This window comes from Pempheris klunzingeri, chromosome 24 (assembly GCF_042242105.1).
Source record: "Pempheris klunzingeri isolate RE-2024b chromosome 24, fPemKlu1.hap1, whole genome shotgun sequence".
NCBI classification, from domain to species: domain Eukaryota; kingdom Metazoa; phylum Chordata; class Actinopteri; order Acropomatiformes; family Pempheridae; genus Pempheris; species Pempheris klunzingeri.
This window is the reverse complement of record NC_092035.1, coordinates 8,957,272-8,975,960: the sequence shown is the minus strand read 5'-3', so window position 1 is coordinate 8,975,960 and position 18,689 is coordinate 8,957,272. Positions and strand designations below refer to the sequence as shown.

The 18,689-nt window shown below is 42.7% G+C and overlaps 1 protein-coding gene across 1 annotated transcript in view; it reads left to right on the top strand.

Annotated features, from left to right (window-relative positions):
* The window catches only part of LOC139223663 (R3H domain-containing protein 1-like), a 43,573-nt gene that overhangs the window by 6,073 nt on the left and 18,811 nt on the right, over positions 1-18,689 (top strand). Inside the window, exons 2-12 of the mRNA XM_070855633.1 lie at positions 2,475-2,634; positions 7,108-7,306; positions 11,020-11,037; positions 11,641-11,730; positions 14,473-14,596; positions 16,070-16,148; positions 16,698-16,757; positions 17,443-17,583; positions 17,862-17,970; positions 18,116-18,211; positions 18,627-18,652. Coding sequence (XP_070711734.1) covers positions 7,148-7,306; positions 11,020-11,037; positions 11,641-11,730; positions 14,473-14,596; positions 16,070-16,148; positions 16,698-16,757; positions 17,443-17,583; positions 17,862-17,970; positions 18,116-18,211; positions 18,627-18,652 — 902 coding nt within the window. The 5' untranslated portion in view covers positions 2,475-2,634; positions 7,108-7,147. The remainder of the gene's footprint in view (positions 1-2,474; positions 2,635-7,107; positions 7,307-11,019; positions 11,038-11,640; positions 11,731-14,472; positions 14,597-16,069; positions 16,149-16,697; positions 16,758-17,442; positions 17,584-17,861; positions 17,971-18,115; positions 18,212-18,626; positions 18,653-18,689) is intronic.

Sequence of the window (18,689 nt, the reverse complement as noted above, 5' to 3'; positions counted from 1 at the left end):
AGAGAGAGAGAGAGAGAGAGAGAGAGAGAGAGAGTGAGAGTGAGGTTGCCGATATGCCGTCGGGCATGGCGATAAAGGTGGTGTTAAGGGGCGGTGTGACACTGAACGATGCCGGAGGGAGCCTCTTTAAGATTGCTGTGCTCTGCGGCGACTGTAATGCCAATGAACCACTCCCTGTCAGCTATAGCACAATACTGGAGGACGCACAGGCAGGCGCAGCATCTCTACAAGTTCACTGCTCGGTCTGTGTGTCTGTGTGCTTATGGTTTGTGGTGCTAAGGTGTGTAAGGGGCGGTGATGTTTCCCTGTGTCCGTATCTGTCAAACATTTTTTTTTTTTTCTTTTGGAGCTTGCATTGTTTGCGCCATTAGCATTCATAGGACTGTCTCTCTCTCACACACACAGGCTCAGTGTGAAGTCCTGAAAGCCCGCTCAGCAGCTCTGGTCATAAAACCTGGAGCGCCCATGGCCAGACTCAGCCGCACCGCTGTCAGAGCAACTTTAACACTCTGCGTGTGCGCGCGTGTGATAGCTGCAGGACCAGCACTGAATTACAGAGCAGGCTCCACATTTTTCCATTTCAGACATTTAGCTGGTACTCCTGTTCGCAGCGGCTTGAATTGGCACCACTGCTGCCTGCAACCCCAGAGCTACAGCACCGAGATGATACTCCTGTCACACCAGAATAACCATGTAAAAGGTGCTGGGTGCATTGGGAAAGAGATAAGGGGCAAAAAGGGGAGCAGAAGGGTCGCGATAAGAACAAGGGGAAAAAGATACAGGCTATTGTAAGAGTGGGTGATTCTGCCTTCAGATGACCAACATGCAGTAATAGATTATGAGGCTATTAACTGTATATACCAGGTTGTGTACTCCCCAGATGTAAGTAATCACATTAATGACATCAACACTGATAAACTGATCCTACCTTGGGCCTCACAGCCGTGCCAGAGAGAATTGCTACATGCTGCAGGGGACATGTTCCTTTGCTAAAATGTCAATTACAAAAAAAATTCAGATTTCGAGCTTTAAGGGTTGAATTTCCTTTAACTCACATTATACCTTTGTCCGTTATAACATTTCTAACAAATAGAATAAACCACATTCATGTTAGGGAGCTGTGGAGTCTTTGTATTAACCCTGAATAACATTAAGCTGCCTCTCATTAAGTATGAACTGTCAGCGTTTGTGCTTGGTTGGCCAGTTCTAACAAAAGCAGTGCACCAAATGGCGACCGCTCCATGGTACGTCGCTCCCACCCAGCATCGGCTCCGTCTGCAGCTCTGGCTGCAGGCTGAGGTGTCATGAGAAGGAAGATTACAAAGTGAGCAGGGATTCCACTTGACCTTTTTGGCTGGCACGAGGGTCTCACCAAGATCATGTTGGGAGCAGCAGCGAGGCCCTGGCACCGTTGGGTGCCAGAGTCGCCGTGGCACCTCGCCCGCTCACTGAGACGGAGATTAGGGGAGGAGGGAGAGGAAGAGGAAGAGAGAAGTGCAGGGAGACAATGAGGAGCCTGAGCAAGGGTCTGTTATTATGTTGCAGTAAGGGAATGTACTGCATCGAGCACTCTGAGGTAGAGCAGAAACAAATAATTGATAAATGGATTAGTCACAACTATTTTCATAATCATTTAGAACATTTATTCCAGCTTCTCAGTTGTGTGATCATTGTAAACTGTTATATTTGGCTTTTGGTGTGCTGGTTGGGCAAAACTAGACATTTAAAGATGTCACCTTAGGCACTATTTCTTGACATTTTGTAGTCCAATCAATTAATGCGGTAATCAATCGGCTGATTAGTCAATAAAATAATTGTTGGTTGCAAACCTAATCTGATGTTTAGCATCCTCATTGGCAACTACAACCAACTCCAGCCAATGATGTGAATTGTAGCTACTTCAGGCAGCAGTTTCACAGAAGAGTTGAGAGAATATCTCCAGGAAAAATACTGATTAAGTAAGAAAGCTGGAAATCACATTTACTATATCATAAAAGACGTCTTCTCCATTTTTGTGTCAATATTTATGTAGGTCTGTTATTGGCGTTTTCAGATGTCAGCCCTGCCCGACCAGTGTCACCCTGTAGTTAAGCTCGAGAGGAATTTGCTGGAAAATAGAGATTGTACGCTAGACGATTTGAAATTTATGTGCCACCAAATGCCAGAGGATTTTCAGCTGAGAAATGCTATCTTCCCCCGCTGCTCTCTGAATTCCTAATGTTTGGTTTTTACGAGGTTGGCAGGGGTGCCTTCTCCTGTTGCCTCCACCGCACTCCCATCTCTGCTCATCCATTATTTATGGCGCATAGGCACGCACAGGCCTAGAAATACACACTCGCCACACTTTTACTTTTTGCTCCGACATACAGAGAGCTCAGAGTTGCTGACAATCCTGACTGCTGTCAGTCCACGCGACCTCTGTGTCAGTCACCTCTAACACCACAGCGCTAACCCCGTGCCTCTCTTGGTTTCAGGTCAGCAGGGGTCATGAGGGTGTCGGAGGCCCCGGTTGCTGTTCAGAGCAGCTGAAGCAGACATGGGCAAAGAAGTCTCGAATGGCATGGGTAGGCTCAGCCTCATCGACTTCACCAGCCACATCCTCCTTCGCCACAACCACCACTGGCTACGCACCAAGTACGTCTCCTGTTTATTTCTGTTTGACAAGAATAGTCAGGGAATGTCACACTCAGGGGAAACTCCATCCAGCACTGTAACAGTTGGTGGCGCTAATTCTCCAGTCGATTGTCCATGAATAAGATAAATCTGTCTTTATCAGTGTTATCTAAATGTTGTGTTATGATGAAATATCCAAAATCCCATGGGAAGAATATCTCATATTGTGACTGGAATTTCACTTATGATCTATGTAATGTGAGAACTTGCAGCCACAGTCTAAATGTGAAACATTTAGTCCTGAGATGATGCATGATTATAGCCGTGTTTACAAATGAGTCACTTCACAAGATTAGAGCAGTGTTATTTCATCACTCGGCTCAGTCAGTCATTGTCTTAGATGGCATTTCCTTTAAACCTGCACAATCCTACACTGACTCACCAGTTATCACCTCCATTAAAACATCAAGAAATAAACAATGTGCAATTCCCCGTTATTCTGACACAACGTCAATGCTATTGTTTTGCCCTAATCTTATTTCCCAAAAGCACCTGGAACCCTTTTTCCACTAATAATAGTCAAGTCCTTCAAAGATAACTTACACCAGGATTAAAGTGTTTCAACTCATTTCTTTGTATTCACACTAACACTAAGTACATCATAACTGCTGTTCTTCTCCATTGAACATACTGTAAATACTAGAAATGAACCATATAAAAAGTCACACTTCTTCTAATGTTAGTGGAGACTCAGGCAGCCAAGCTTTCAATTTTAAACTTGACAAACTCCTTTAAGATTCAAAGTGTTTATCATAAGCACAGTAAGGAAACAGGTTCCCATGTACAATGAAATTCTTTCATTGCTGTCCGCAATGAATGCCCACATTTAAATATAATAGTTAAAAGATAAAAAATAAAAACAAATAAATAGAAAGGCAGTTAAGATGCATCATGTGAAAAAAGAGATATAATAGAAATATAATATAATATAATAATGAGTAGCGCAAAAAACGTTTGTTTTAAAAACGTTTGTTGCAAAAACTCTGTATTTGTATATTAGGATGAATGGGATGCATTGATACAGTGTCGGCCTGTAATAAAGTATGTTTTAAGTATTGGCTTAACGTGTGGATCACCAAGAGAGCAGGGATCCGTTCAGATCAAGCACAACAATTATTCTGAAATGTACTTGATTGGTAGTGGCTTGAGTTAGATGTCCCCCTCCTCCTACAGTAAAGCAGCATCTGCTGGTTAAAGCAAATAGCTGTCATTCCCTTTAACTGGATAATGTAATATGACACTACAATATTAAGAGAACCATAAATATATAATGTTAGGAAAAATGTGGTAAGGTCCGTTTTCAGTCTCACTCATCAGGGGCCAACTTGCTGCTCCCAAAATTCCCAGACGTTTCCTTAATGTAACACTAAGCATCTAATGATGATCCATATTACTTATGCGGTCAAAACATCAGGGATTCTAAACAGGCGCACAGTGCAATTACCTCAGCCGTGAGAGACGAGACGGTGAAATTTGAATGCATCAAAGTCTGGAGCCAAATTTAGTCCAACACTCCAGTCCCATGATAAAATGTGTTTGGAAGAATGAAGGATTCGGAGAGGGACAAAATAGCTATCTATCACAAGCCCGGCTCTTGAAAATATCTGTCCAATATTGCAAATTTTAAACAGAGCGACTCAAGAGACTTCACTCATCAAAATGTCAGAAAGAGACACTAAATATTCAAAGGCGTGCACAGCACTCTGGAGTATTAAGCTGTTTTCTTTCAGAATGTAAAAATAATGTAAAGCAGCAGCCGGCGTTGCTTTTGTCAAACCTCTGACAGGTCATTGAAATTCAACATCTGACTCTCCAGTGCCCAGCCACATTTTAAGCTAACCTCTTAGCCTCGCACAGCATCAAGTTAGCAGTACATTTGCCTGGCAGAAGAGCTCAGGAGAGCGGCGGACCTCGCTAGAAGTCAATTACTCTGACATAGAGGAATTGGATGCCACCTTTTTAAAGAACGCGCCTCCCGCTCGCTGTCTCAGCTCTTTTGGGACGGAGATAAACAATCAAGTCTCAGCCAGCCGCTTTGCTGCTCGGCGATCAGATAGGAAAATGGCTCTGATCACTGCCGGGCAAATGGGTTGAGGCCCCGCTGACTGGTGGAGGCTGGGACGCACACGCAGCCTGTCACGTACACACTCAAGCGCAGAGTAAGTGCTGTCATGTGTGGATCCAGTTTTGATGTGCAAAGTGAATTTGATGAGCCTGTTTCTAATTAACCTATTAATCATAGCTCTCATGTACCAGATGTCGGCCCTCCCTTCTTGCCTGTGTGTGTGTGTGTGTTTCACTGCATGGGGCCAGACTGCATAATTAGGGTGTATCAGCAGGATGAACTCCTATGTTGGAGCACCGTGACTTCAACATAGGGAGGTCATGGCATTACACACATATTTCCTGCAACAGACCCTAGGTGTAAGGCAACTTGGCGATAATGTTGAGTTCCTTTTACTCTGAAAATGATCTGACATTTGTCATTAAAGTAACCAAAATCTCTAAGCTGCACATTTGAGCTGTTACTATTTCAACTGCCTATACACCATACACACTGACGATTTGGGGGGTAAAATCAGGTTAAGGTCTTTTCACCATCAAGTCTTCCTGCTGAGATGTACTGCATACTTGTAATTCAAGTTTTTGGACTACTGCACGAGAGAAATTAAATTGGAATTTGTGCCATTAGGACATTAATCAAATAAAAACACAAATTTATGATATAACTCCATACATTTTAACTTTAACTCTTTAAGCTATTCCATATTTGCCAGTAATAAATCATATTTTTAAATGTATTTTATTTCAAATTAGATCATTAATTGAATTAAATTAAATCAAGTTGAAGAAATATGCTTAAAAAATTAATAAATACATTTAAAAATATGCTATAGGAGGAGAGATTCTGTCACTTCTTGGAGACAGACACTGTAAACTTGAATCCATTTTACAGGAGCAAACTGTCCTCCGGCTTTGTCTTGTCCAGGCATGTCCCTTCCATCTGTAGCAGAGCAGCTGCAGAGCAGTGAGACAGCTCAGACGGCCAGTAATGACTGATGACCACAGACTGTGTTGATGACACAAACTGCTCCTCTCCTCCTTCTCCTGCCTCTCACCATGTACATTAATGGTGGAGTCAGCAATTCAAATCCAATACGCTGTTTGTCAAATTCAGCAAATATCGCCTCACTGACTTGCTACCTGTCTCTTGCATGTGCATGAAAAACAAATTCGGTGTCCTTACACAGCTCAGGCTCCGTTAATGGGAAACAAAGTGGTTTGGACCGAGCCACACAGCACTGTTCCAGCTAATCAGCAACAGGAGGCGTTTGTACTCATACACGGGACCAGAAGAAGGGGAAATGTAGCACATGCTATCTAGATATGCTGACTAGATAATTAAAAACAATTTTTTAGCATCTTTACACAAGCGGCAAATCACTGTTGTTACTCCTGCTGTATTGTAGCTTTCTCTTTCAAAATAAAACCCATGAGAGTCGCGAGACAAAGTAAACAGTCATTACGAAAGACTCCTCAAACAAATGTGGACCACCTCACCGATGATGAAGAGCAGGCGCCCTGATTTAATGATCCAATGTGAACAAGTAAGTTTTATTTATTACTTTATGAATAAGTAGCTTTTTTCTTTATTTATGGACCATAATGCCATTCTACTACATCTCATATATACACTATATGTTATAAATCTGAACTCATTTTATTTAAACTGTTTCTCTTACACAGTCTAGAGAAGAAGGGTGAGGACAATGACTGGAGGCCTCCACAACCATTGGTCCGAGAGATGCATTGATCTTTCACTCATGTCTTTTAATGTGTTTAATTCTGAATTCACAAAATTATTTGGTTATGTTGTGTTAATTCTGAAATAATAAATCTGCTCCATCACATTAAAAAGTGTGTTATTGTGTTGGTGTGTATATATACACTCACTCACTCACTGACACAAAGCAAAAGGATATCAGACACCAGCTTGGACAAACAAAACTGCTTATTTTAGTTTTTTTTTGTCATGACATGACAATTTTTAAACTAAGATTGCTTAGATTTCTTTTAAGGAGTCATGCCCAGTGCACATTATATACTCTGTGGGATTGTGGTTGAAAAATAAACTTGCTAGGTGAGCAATCGATGTATGTTGACATGGTGTCTAACCTACCTTGAAAATAGTTTGGGTGTATGTGTACATCTGTACCGATGTATTCACAGATATATCTGTTGTAAGCTTACTTCAACCAGTCTAGATTACTTTGAATGTGTCAAGATAACATTTAGTCACTCACTGTCGTTTTTGAAGAGCTTCCCAGATACAGTTCAGCCCTGGAGAAAACATAGAATACCACAAACTACATGATTATTATGTAATAACCAGTCAAAGAGAATTGCCCTCATGGACATGTTGGTCTCTTTCAGGTTCTCTGTATTTGCCAGCGTCTCCCAGTAAGACTTTGCAATGAGAATGTCCGATACGGTTGACACTGAAACGATGAAGGTTTCCGAGGCTGCTGACACGGTGCCCTCTCCAAAAGACAACGCCACAAAGTCTGATGTCACCGACCAGAGCCAGAGCAGCAGAGATGAGCACGGCAGCAACAATAAGAGGGATGCACAGGTAAGGAGCTCTTGACATATGCCACAGCTGAATCACATTCATGTTCAGCCTGAAAACCCTCCCGAAACGCCTCTTCATATATACCACGACTTAGATAGACAGGAAAGACGGTCTTATTTTCAGCGTTTTCTTCAACCATTCTGATCAGGGAAGAGGTTGGAGGTGTCAGCAGCCTGACCGAAGCTGAGGACATTTGACACCTCACCAAACATTTTCACTTTTTCGTCCACACTCTTCTCCATGAAAATTCTGTAACAGTCAGCGTCAAACACCAACTGCCCTGGGGATCTCCTGTCGCCTCCAGCGTTCGAGATGATTTTCCCGGCTGCTACTGCAAGCCAAATGATTCCTGAAAAGTGTAATCTGCACCGGCTGAAATAATAATGTAGGACTTGACTCTGCCTTGCCACAGTATAGAGGTGAATCAGAGTGAAGCTCTTCACCGCCGTCTTCCTACTCTGTAAAACTAGTGAATCTCATGTATCCACCATGGGAGACATTAAAGCAGTGGATCCACTGGGGATTCAGAGCAGCTGAGATCACTTTCAAATAAACTGCTAATTAATTAGGTCTCTATGTCATTACAACAAATGTGCTTTGGGGCCGCAGAAAATTTGCACTTGTTAATTTGGCTCTTTAAGTACAACCTGGTGCTGACTGGTTTGTGCTCACAGAGGAACGGACACCAAACAGCGAAAATGACGAAATGGTAGGAAATCTCTTTGAGTGTGGTCGAGGAAACAAAATCCAGGAAAGGAAAAGGATTGTCTCTTTGGCCGCTGCCTAAAAATAGGATTCAGGCCAATCTGGCCTTGTGGTTGGAGGCAGGCAGAGTGAGGGAGTCAGGCAGGCAGATAATCTGGTGCTCAAATCCTGGCTTATCTACCAACTTCCTGTGTCTATGTTACCCCGAGGAACAGAATGACACCAGCATGGGGGAGCTACAGGGGAGAGAGAGGAGGAAGAGGGAGGGAGAGATGGTTTGAGAGGCTGCAAGAATGAGGAATCAAGGAGAGGAGGAATGGAAAAGGACAAGAGACATGGTGTTGAAGAAAGAAGGAACGAAAACAAGAAGCCAAGCAAAAACAAAGCATCAAGATAGGAGAGGGGAATGATTTCTCTCCCCTAAATCATTCTACGCAACAACAGAAAAATTAGCTCAAGTGATAAAATGAAAACAACAGCACAGAAACGGCTAACTAGTGGCCACATTTGAGAATTATGCTGTACTAGTATTTGGTGCAATTTGAAAGGATGTTGACAGGATGTAGGTCGGAAGAAAGCTGCATCTTTTCAAAACAGAAAGAGCAAACTGTGTGACTACGTAACTTTTGAAAGGCAGAATAACACAATATTAATCCTGAAAATGAACAGTTGACTTCATAAGAAAAAAAAATGCACCAATCCTCACTTGGTCTGGTATGACTAGTAGCTAATGGTGGCTAATGATATTATAATATATGAGATTTTGCTGTGTGACTGCCATTACTGAGTCAGTCCATTGTCTTTATGATTCTTCTCTACTTGTGCTACTGTAACATTACATTTTAGCTCGGCATGGTTGCGTAATGATTATGTCTTTTAAAGGATTAGTTAAACAGATAAGGGCATTTCCCAAAACTGCTTCCAGTTTATGCTAAGCTAAAGTAATCATCCACTGGCTTTTGCTTCATTTTATCTAATTCTCAGCAAGAAAGCTTATAAGTGCATTTCTCAAAACGTCGAACTTTTCCTTTAAGCAACTGACTCAAGAGAATCTTGGGAAATGAAGAGAAATTCAATGTGCTGTTATCCCGTAATTGCAACAGTGCCTGCTGTTTAGCAAAAATTATTAACTGTAGTCTCCTCCTTTTTCTTTTTTAATGAGAAACATGAATTCCAGCATACACCAACAGCACAGTGAGACTAATACTGTAGGTATGACCATGTATTTACATTTAAACCAATCTCTTTCTAATATTAGAAAACTAGTATTTGGATATTCTTGACATTAACCAAGCAAGCTGGTCTTTTTCTCAGTTCTCACCACCTAAAGCAAAACTCTCCTTTTCTCCTTCGTGTCACCTTAATTTGACTTTGCGTGTTTCCCTGCCTGCTCCAGTGTTTTTTGTGACCTCTTTAAATGTAGGATGTATGTAGCTACTTGCCTCTCATTCTACTCCTAAAACTCACTCTGGCATGATTATTCCCTGGTCACAGGATATGCCATGATATGCTGACGGCACCGAAGCCCCTGACCTTTCTGCTCGTAATTTTCAGCAGTAGAGGAGGTGAAGCTAATTCTGTCGCTCTGTGTAAGGGCATCGGTTAAATGTCTGAGATGTTCATTGTGGTAGAAATGGAGGAGGTGGGGTAAGGGATAAGAAACGGGGGAGGGGGCGGCGGTAGGTGTAATGGTGGGGACAGAAAAGCATTCCGACAGAGGAAGGGCGACTGGGAGGGTGGGGGGTTGACTGGGTGACTTTGCCACCATCTGCCTCCAGCTCTCCAGCTCCGTCCTCTGCGGCAGGACAGGTGGCTGGTGGCCGCCCTACTTCTGCTGACTTCAGCCCTTTCCCTCTCCCCCTTTCCCATTCCTTTATCTCCTGCCGGCATTGTTCATTCCCCACCGGCCCCACGCCACTCAATTAGCTGGTGTAGCGGTGCGCTCACAGTCCCAGCCCTCCCCCCCACCCCCTCTCCACCCTTCTCCTCCTCCATCCACATCCATATTACCTGATATAGAAAAGGGGCGCGGCAGGTCACAGGCATTGGAGATGGGCGAACAGCGGCCCATTTCAATTTTTTATAGGTGTTATTTGGCCCTGGAGCTCAATGAGGGAGGGGAGGGGTTGTCCTTTGATTTTTAGAGGACAGGTGGGAAGGACAGAGCTGTGTGTGTGCATGTGTGTGTGTGTGTGTGTGGGGATGCATGTTGGGATTAGGAAGCAGAGGACTGGGCTCTGTTACAATTTCGACTGAAATGGCTCCTGCCAGGTCTCCCCCCTCCCTTCCTCCGCTCCTCTATGCGTGCTACTGAGAGACCTTCTGTTTATACGTACACATACACACACACACAGCCACTAGTGCGTGAAGCGCAGAGGCACCGAGCTGTCTCACACACTGTTGGGCAGCCGGCCTCTCCCTGCTTTCTGCAGCTCACCTCCAGCGCCTGGGTCTGATTCACATGACAGCTAAATGGAGCTGGGAGCAACGCATAAAACTGACCTGAATCGCTCGCAGCCAAATGTCTGGCTTTTGTTTTCCTAGGTGCGTGTGTGTGTGTGTGTGTGTGTGTGTGTAAGGGGCTCTACAGTGCAACCGCTTTGGTAACATATGCTCTGCAGAAATTAATTCATAATCCTGGGAAATGGTGAATGTTCAACTTGAGATTTCATGCACTGTGCAGGGAATTTTAATTTTCTTTCCGCAGATCAATGCTGCTGAATTTTGTTCTGTGCTCTTAAATTTTTCAGTTGAGGACTAGACATGAAAACACATGCATTACAGGAGGTTACCTGTCCTTTTTTTCTTGCTGTTTTAGTAAGAATTGTTTTGCTCTTTTGCAGAGCTAGTAGCGCACGCATGCACAAAATCTAGGCCAGTCATATTTAATTCAAACTTCTCCACCTTCTAAAAGTAACAGTCCTCTTTTTCCCTCCAAACTTCTGTGGTTTGTTTGATTTTCTTTCCTGTGCACTTTTTCCCTGTACCCCTCCCCTACCTATGGACAGCCTGTGAAGTACTCTAAGGTACGGTACACTCGACATGCATGTTGTGCAAGGATGCTCCAACCTGTCAGTGTGCACTTGGATTGCGTTGTTTGCTTGGATTAAGTTGGAAGTTGTACTTGTGTTTCCTGTCAAGCAAGTTGTCATTGTACGCATTGCTCCAGACGTCTGAACTGACTTCAGCACAATATGCTGAGATGCCTTTCTATGAATGAGTACAGGCTAAGGTGCGAGTTATGCCTGAAAAAACAAAGAGTTTTGAGTGGACGTTTCCTGTGTGCTTGCTGCATTGCTGTTGATGTTCCTTCAACACAAGAAGGCTTGGGTTAATGTGAAAATGCTTACTCCATTTTTTATTTAAGATTGTTCTGATCAAGTTATCTGGGAAGATTTGCAGCCACTGGTCTACAATCATCTTAGCCGCGAGAAGCTTAGTCACTCGGGAAAAGATTTGTCAGCTAATATGTGAAATATTGAAACTGTGATTTGCTTGCAAGAATCGATCGTGCTCGCTGGCTGTGTCTGTTTTACCTTGGCTTGTCACTGTGATGCGTGATCATATTGATGCAGTTGTGTGTGTGCATGGTTTTAACTGTGCCCACCTACCTGCACCCCCCTCCTTAGTCCAACACCAGGCTAAAGCTCGTGCGGAGCCTGGCGGTGTGTGAAGAGTCCTTTCCTTGCCCTATTCCTGAGCCTTCAGCAGCACCTCAGGTAAAAGTCTCTCTGAATAACCAGAGTGTGTTCACGTTAGAGATGTGCTGGTATACCAGGTCTACTACATACAGAACCATGGTGAAATGATTTTGACTAGCCAGCATCAGCTAGCTGACCTACTGAAACGCTGCTAGTTTATCGGCACACAGTGAAAGAGAGTGAGCATGATTTTACGTGACTGACGAACAGGAAACTGCTTCATCGAGAATGCACACGTTACATTCTTCCTCACCAGTCGGCTTTGGGAATTTGTCAGTAGTTCTGTGGAGATGGAGTGCACGTGGACAGGTGGTGCTAGTAACGTATAAAAGCCCAATATAACAGTGACGTGGTTTGTCGCTAACATGTGCTGCCTTTTTAACCATTAACACCCAGCGGGAAACGCTACCAACTTACTTAAAGACCCTCTTCAGCCATTTTTCAGACATATTAAGAATACTTATAATAGTAATGATTTGTATCTGATATGGTTTTTCTACAAAAAAGCATGAAACTTTGATACCAGCACATCTCTAATTCACATGCAACCCCACTGTTCATATGAAGCAGAATCATCTCAGTCATCTCATCAAGCCCAGTGTGACGAAGGTGGCTGTCTGACTCTTCCGCCCCATTCGTTAAGCTCCAAGCCAACACACATAGTGATGAAAACATCACATCATCAAAACAAAGTATGGAGCTCCAACAGCAAGCCGGCCGATAGTTCGCTAAATAAAGTCTTCTTTTGCAGCACATCTCTGGGCAAAGCCCCCCTCTGATCACACTCTCTCCATTACATGCCACTCTGCACAGCTCCTGGCATGCTTTCACTCACTCACACACACACAGATACTCACAGGTGTGTTTGTTCTGGGCGTTTCAGCCAGTCAGCACCGAGCTCCATAACCAGAGGGCGGTGTTATTCCCACAACAGTCTCGCATCGTCTGCACTCACACGACGTCCTGTATTACTGCCATCAATCATGTCGGGGAAATTACAATTTCCACACGTCAGCTACAGAGAGCTGTGGAGCGCTCTAATTGAATACTCCTGATATTTCCCCCGCTACTGTTATTGGGCCCGGAGTCGAGGCTCCAAGCTGCGGCAAACTAACCTAGAGGGGCGAGGGAAAGCAATAAAGACAGAAGAGGAAAAACACATGCAAGTGCAGTACACATTCAGCTGTAAGATCACTGATTCCCATTCAACCCTCATGATTATCAAATCTTAACTATTCCCATGCTTCACCATTTTGCGTTATTGTCTCCAACATCAGATAGTAAGCATTAACAAAGGGCTGTATGGATCTGTAGGCTGTCCAAGCAGTCTCTGAAAAACTACGTCTGCCCTTACATTGTATGCCTCGCTGTCAATTCTAATCAATGGCCGATAAGGGCCCCCGAATACACGCTGTACTTTTTGTTTTAGACTGACAGCATGTTCATTACATATTCAGAAGACCATCATTTTCACGCTGTTTTTCCTTTATCTTGAGGTAAATGGGTGTCAGGAAACAAATGAGGCAGCTCGCAACAGCTGCACATCAACCAGGCGGCTTCCATGTGATGCCGAGGGTGGCATTAAGTAGCAAACATCACCGCTTCATGCCAGAAAAAAATCCTTTTGCTTTGACGAACACACACACACACACACACACACACACACACACACACACACACACACTGTCACTTACACAACACACAATCCTAGACTCATTTTCACTTTCTCGCAGTCTCGCTCAGGCAATTAGTCAGTCACGTTTCTCATTAGCATATTACATTTTCACATATAGTCAGAGCGCATTGAAATGAAGGAGAATGTAGCGTCTCATTATCTTGCTTCGCAGCTGTTCCAGGGATCAAACTCGTGACCTTTTTTGGTTATGAGCTGCTCTCTCGCCACTAGGTCACCCCTTCTCTCACTCCTTCACACATTCACTCCTCTCTCTCGCACACACACACTCTTACAGACTCTCTGATGTTAGCTTTCCAGGGTTGTGTTTAATCCACTTATGGTGCACTGGCAACCCCTCTCCTCTATTCAGCTTTCCTTTCAGCCTCTTGTAGAATTGCCTGAAAAGCAAATCAGATACTACTATGAGTCAAGTGTGTGTGCGCATGTGTGTGTGGGGTGAGGAAGAGCACGACTGGGGTAAATCAAGGCCATTTTTAATAGATCTTGCAAAACATCCACACCAGTCTTCCGTCCCGGTTGCAGAATGGTTGATTTAAATAATTTTTACAGTTGGAGGGGGGTTACAGCTAAGTCCTCATTCTGTTTGATTTTAAGGAACAAAATTTGCTGTGCTGTTTAGTTTTGGGCTCAAATTCATGTTTTATTCAAGTGGTTTAATAAAAATAAGCTAATCTGACAGAGTAATTGCCATTGTGATTTGGAATTCATGGACATGGGTGGATTATTACTGGCAAGGAAACACGTTTCAATGATAAACCAGAAGGGTTTATTAAGTGTCTTACAGTGGCCTCTTTTGCCCGTGCTATTCTCTAATTAACCTAGAACCTCAGGCAAGATCATAGAGAATTAAATGCCTCATATTTAATACCTCCCTTCTAAATGAATGTCTCATGTCTGTTCATCGATCAGAACAGACTCAGGTTACATTTTGTGTGTCTAAGTAATGCCTCCTAATCTGGTTAAACTGAGTCCATGTGGCAAAAACACACAACCCATCATTTAATAAAAAAAAAAAAGAAACCTGCAAGAACTGTTTCAGACATTTTCTTCCCCTCCCTGAACAGGATGGATTCCTTCTCCAGCCCTTTGAAAAGGAAGATCGAGCTGCACAGGACCAGGCTGAGAAAGAGGACAGCTGCGATAAGGTGGACAAACCCGAGAAAACGCCCAGAAAAATGCTGTCGAGAGGTGAGAAATGCTCTTAAACCCATACTGACTCACTGGATTTGGAAGGTTTATTTCAATTTTTTTTGTTTCCATTTTTACAGGTAGCCTTTTTTTCTTTCTCTTCTTATTCATATTCATATTAACATATTTTGCCCTTGTGATGACCCTGTTTGAATATATTTTGAAGTATTTATGATTAGATCTGGTTACATTTTAAGGTTAGAAACCTTCTTCAGACTGATGTCAGTGAAACGGAATTGCCATTACAGTCACAGGAGCTGAAACATTTCCATTAACACCTCAGCTTTCTTGACATCATAAACACCTGGGGCCTCATTTGTAAACATTACTCCCAAAAAGGTGCTTGAAAGATGCATGTGTGCTTTTCCCATCCCAAAATTTGAATTTATATATAGAACTTAGTAGGAGAATATGTGTATGGCCAATTGGCTCTGTGGATAATATGTATTCTTATATGTGTGTATCTACTGGATGTTTATGTCGTTTTGGTGGCAGTTTGTCACTGGCGACACTGACAACTAAGTATTGAAATGAATCCAAATGCTTTAATGATACTTATCACACAATCAATGTCTCTCAACCAAATTACAGCCTTCTAATAATTATATCCTTTACCATGTCACAGGGAACATCCACTCCTAAACATTTTTTTCCCGGCTCAGTGCCCTCCAGTTTGTCCAAAAGCACTTCTCCATTTTAAATGATATCTCATTATGGGCTGATAATTGGCGTGATTCAGTTAATTGCGACAAGCTCAAGGTGTTAAGCAATTATACGGATTCCCACAGGCGTATAAAGGTGTCTGCTTCCCTCTGTGGAGCAACACCACTGATGAGGCAGCGTCCAATTATAGAAACCAGACACCCACCGAGGGGAACAAGCTCCCGTTTCCCCCAACTCCCACTGATGGGTCCCCCCTTTGTTGGTGCACTGGAACATGTTTTTTGGTGTCAATTTGGTTACCCAACCACCTCTTCTTCAGTGGTTCAGCTGGCGGCGCTCACTGCTGCTAAAACAGGCTGCCAGATTTTCTTTTCTTTCTAATATTATTCTCACCAGTAACAACCACCAAATAGCATGAGCCCTCAGCAATGTCACCCTCAGTGAAGTTTCTCTTCCTATATATGCTGTTTCCATTTTTTTCATCTCAAATAGTTGAATGACAAGCAGATTAATTTTCTTATTAATATTCAAAACGAGCATTTCATTAACTGTTAATCATTCATTTGGGGAGTTAATGGGGCGGAACATTTCAATTTCCTTGTTATTCAAATAAAGAAAATTTATATTGAGAAAATGACATGCAGGTAATCTCAGGGACTGTTTTCTAAGTCGGGCCATATTTGAGCTTTCTTCATTTGTGCGCAGGTAACATTCAGGGTGGAATCTCCGCACATCTATGTTTAATAAATGAGATCTGTGATGTATTGCCTTCATTTCAAATGTTACCCCACTGATCTGCATCTCTCTTAGATTCCAGTCAAGACTACACAGATTCAACTGGCATAGATCTCCATGAGTTCCTGGTCAACACATTGAAGGGAAACCCCAGGTACACTCAACATTATATTGTAACACACCAGCATTTAAAACAGCAAAATTACACAGTGAAATTTGTTAATTTCAGTGGAATCGCTGTGATTAGTTTGTAATTAACCAGGATGTTGAATTTAGCAAACAAGATAGAAGACAGGAACCAGCTGTACGAGGGAGAAATTACACGTCTCATATCCACTCAGTTAGTATGATGTGACAGAAACTTTTTCTTGTGTTGTACTGAACAAGCTAGGAGACATGACATTTCCAACTTCTTGGATAGGAAATAAAGTCACTACTTCCTTGCTGGCTAGTGGGTTGGCAGTTAGTTTGCTAGCTACACTACTCGCCAGCTTAGCTTTGCAAATGGTCCCTTGGTCACCAATCTATAACTAAATATTTGTAATGAATTTCACTGTGCTACTGTCTGGTGTGACCAGGCCTGTAGAGAGTTTGTTACTGTTTGAACATTGATCTTATGACCTGAAAAGTAAAAAGATTCTTGATTATGAACCCAATTTTGTGTTTAAGGAGTCTCCAAAAACATCCTATTTTATTTCCTTAGGGATCGAATCATGCTACTGAAGTTGGAACAGGACATCTTGGACTTCATCAGCAATAATGAGTAAGACATATTCATTAGTATATCGTTATGCAGCTTTTCATTCAAGATTTTATCTTAACCAAACACTGTAGCACCTAAACACATTCAATCGGAGCAGAACTTAGTGAACTAAGCTGCAGTAGTTTTTGATGGGAATGAAAACCCATATACTATTTTATCAAGTCAAAGGATTTTTTCACAAGTCGTCTTTTGAGATAACGGAGCTCTCCAGAACACGAGCACAGACGGATCTTTCCACTTTCAGATGGGCTTTACTTGATGTAACACAATTAAGACGAACAGCTGTTCATCGGCCCAGCTGGTTTCAACTGGGACCGCCGTAGAATCTGTAGTCCTGTTTGGATGTATTGCATCATTTTTAAAAGGAGTCTGTGAACTTACTATTCACTCTGGTCATCAAATGACCCTTGTAGCGTCTTTGGAAGTATTAACTATTCAGTTTGGTTCACTATTGCTTATGTTGCTCTGGAATTACTGAGGGCTTAAAGTTCTGCTCCAGTGAACTCAGCAGCTCTTTGAAACATTTTCAAAACAGACCCAAGAGCAGATATATCCTTACAAGGTGAAAGCACTCCAGTACGGACTCCTACTAGATGAAACCCTTGCTGAACTCCTCATTTCAGACCGAGATCATGACTGATATGTTTTTTTTCTTTTGAATCATTAACCTTATTTCTCCCTCTAGAAGCCAAAAGAGAAAGTTCCCGCCCATGACGTCCTACCACAGGATGCTGTTACATCGAGTGGCAGCCTACTTTGGCATGGACCACAATGTGGACCCCAGTGGAAAGTCTGTGGTGATCAACAAAACCACCAACACCAGAATGTGAGCCTCTCTTTGGCCTTTTGATGTTTCCCCATCTTCATGCAAGTTTACTGATTTCACTTGAGTATTATCAGACTAATGGGCATTGCGTAAGAGCAAGATCAGCATAGTAAGCTACACTATCACTTTGTTAGTTAAATGGTGGTGAATTTTCAGTTGCAATCAATCGACGGATATGTTTGTTTCCCGCCCTGCTCGTTGGTTAACATATGTTCCTGTCAGCATCTGCCTTAAATTAAGCTGCCACTAAAGCTCTTGTGAATTTCCCCCACCGACAGACCCGATCAGAAATTCTCAGAGCACATCAAGGATGACAGGGCGGACGATTTTCAGAAACGCTACATTCTCAAACGAGACAACTCCAGCTTTGATCGCGAAGACAGCACGGTAGGTGTTTTTTTTTCGTCTTTTTTTTTCTTTTTCACCAAGCTGTCACTTTCGTTTCTGACATGTTGGTAAGAGTGGGACAATCTGGCGTCCCTGACATTGCTGCTAAAGAAATGTGTGTGTGTGTGTGTGGTGTCCTTGCCAGATTCGAATGCGTTTGAAAGCTGACAAGAGGAGCAAATCGATGGAGGAGAGGGAGGAGGAGTACCAGCGAGCCAGAGAAAGGATATTTGCACATGATGTGAGAGCTGTTTGTGTAGGCGGGGTGGGGGTGGGGGCCATGTTGCACAAATCTTTGTGTCGTTTCTATTCATGTGCAAATTTGGTAGATTTCTTGCTACCAATTACCACTGCTGGATTTATGATTTTTTTGAGACAAAGCTGTATTTGTTAAGTCAAATTGCTAAGTGTAGATATCTATGAGTATATGGATGTCCAGGCACCTGTCAATGCAGCATCATTCTTTTTGTATTTATTGATGAATTGATTTATGCTGTAGAGTCAAATTCATTGTTAATGCATAGAGCTGCCGTGAGACAGAGCCCTCAGCAGAGCTCAAAAGCAAACAGAAGTGTTGGAGATAACAATAAGAGCAATCTGTTCTATAATTTATCTACACCCCTGTAATTGACTGCAATTTCTATTTCCACCCACAGGGAGATCACTTCATACTAGACAGAAGGTAAGTAGTAAAACTGCATTAATCACATGATCAGTGA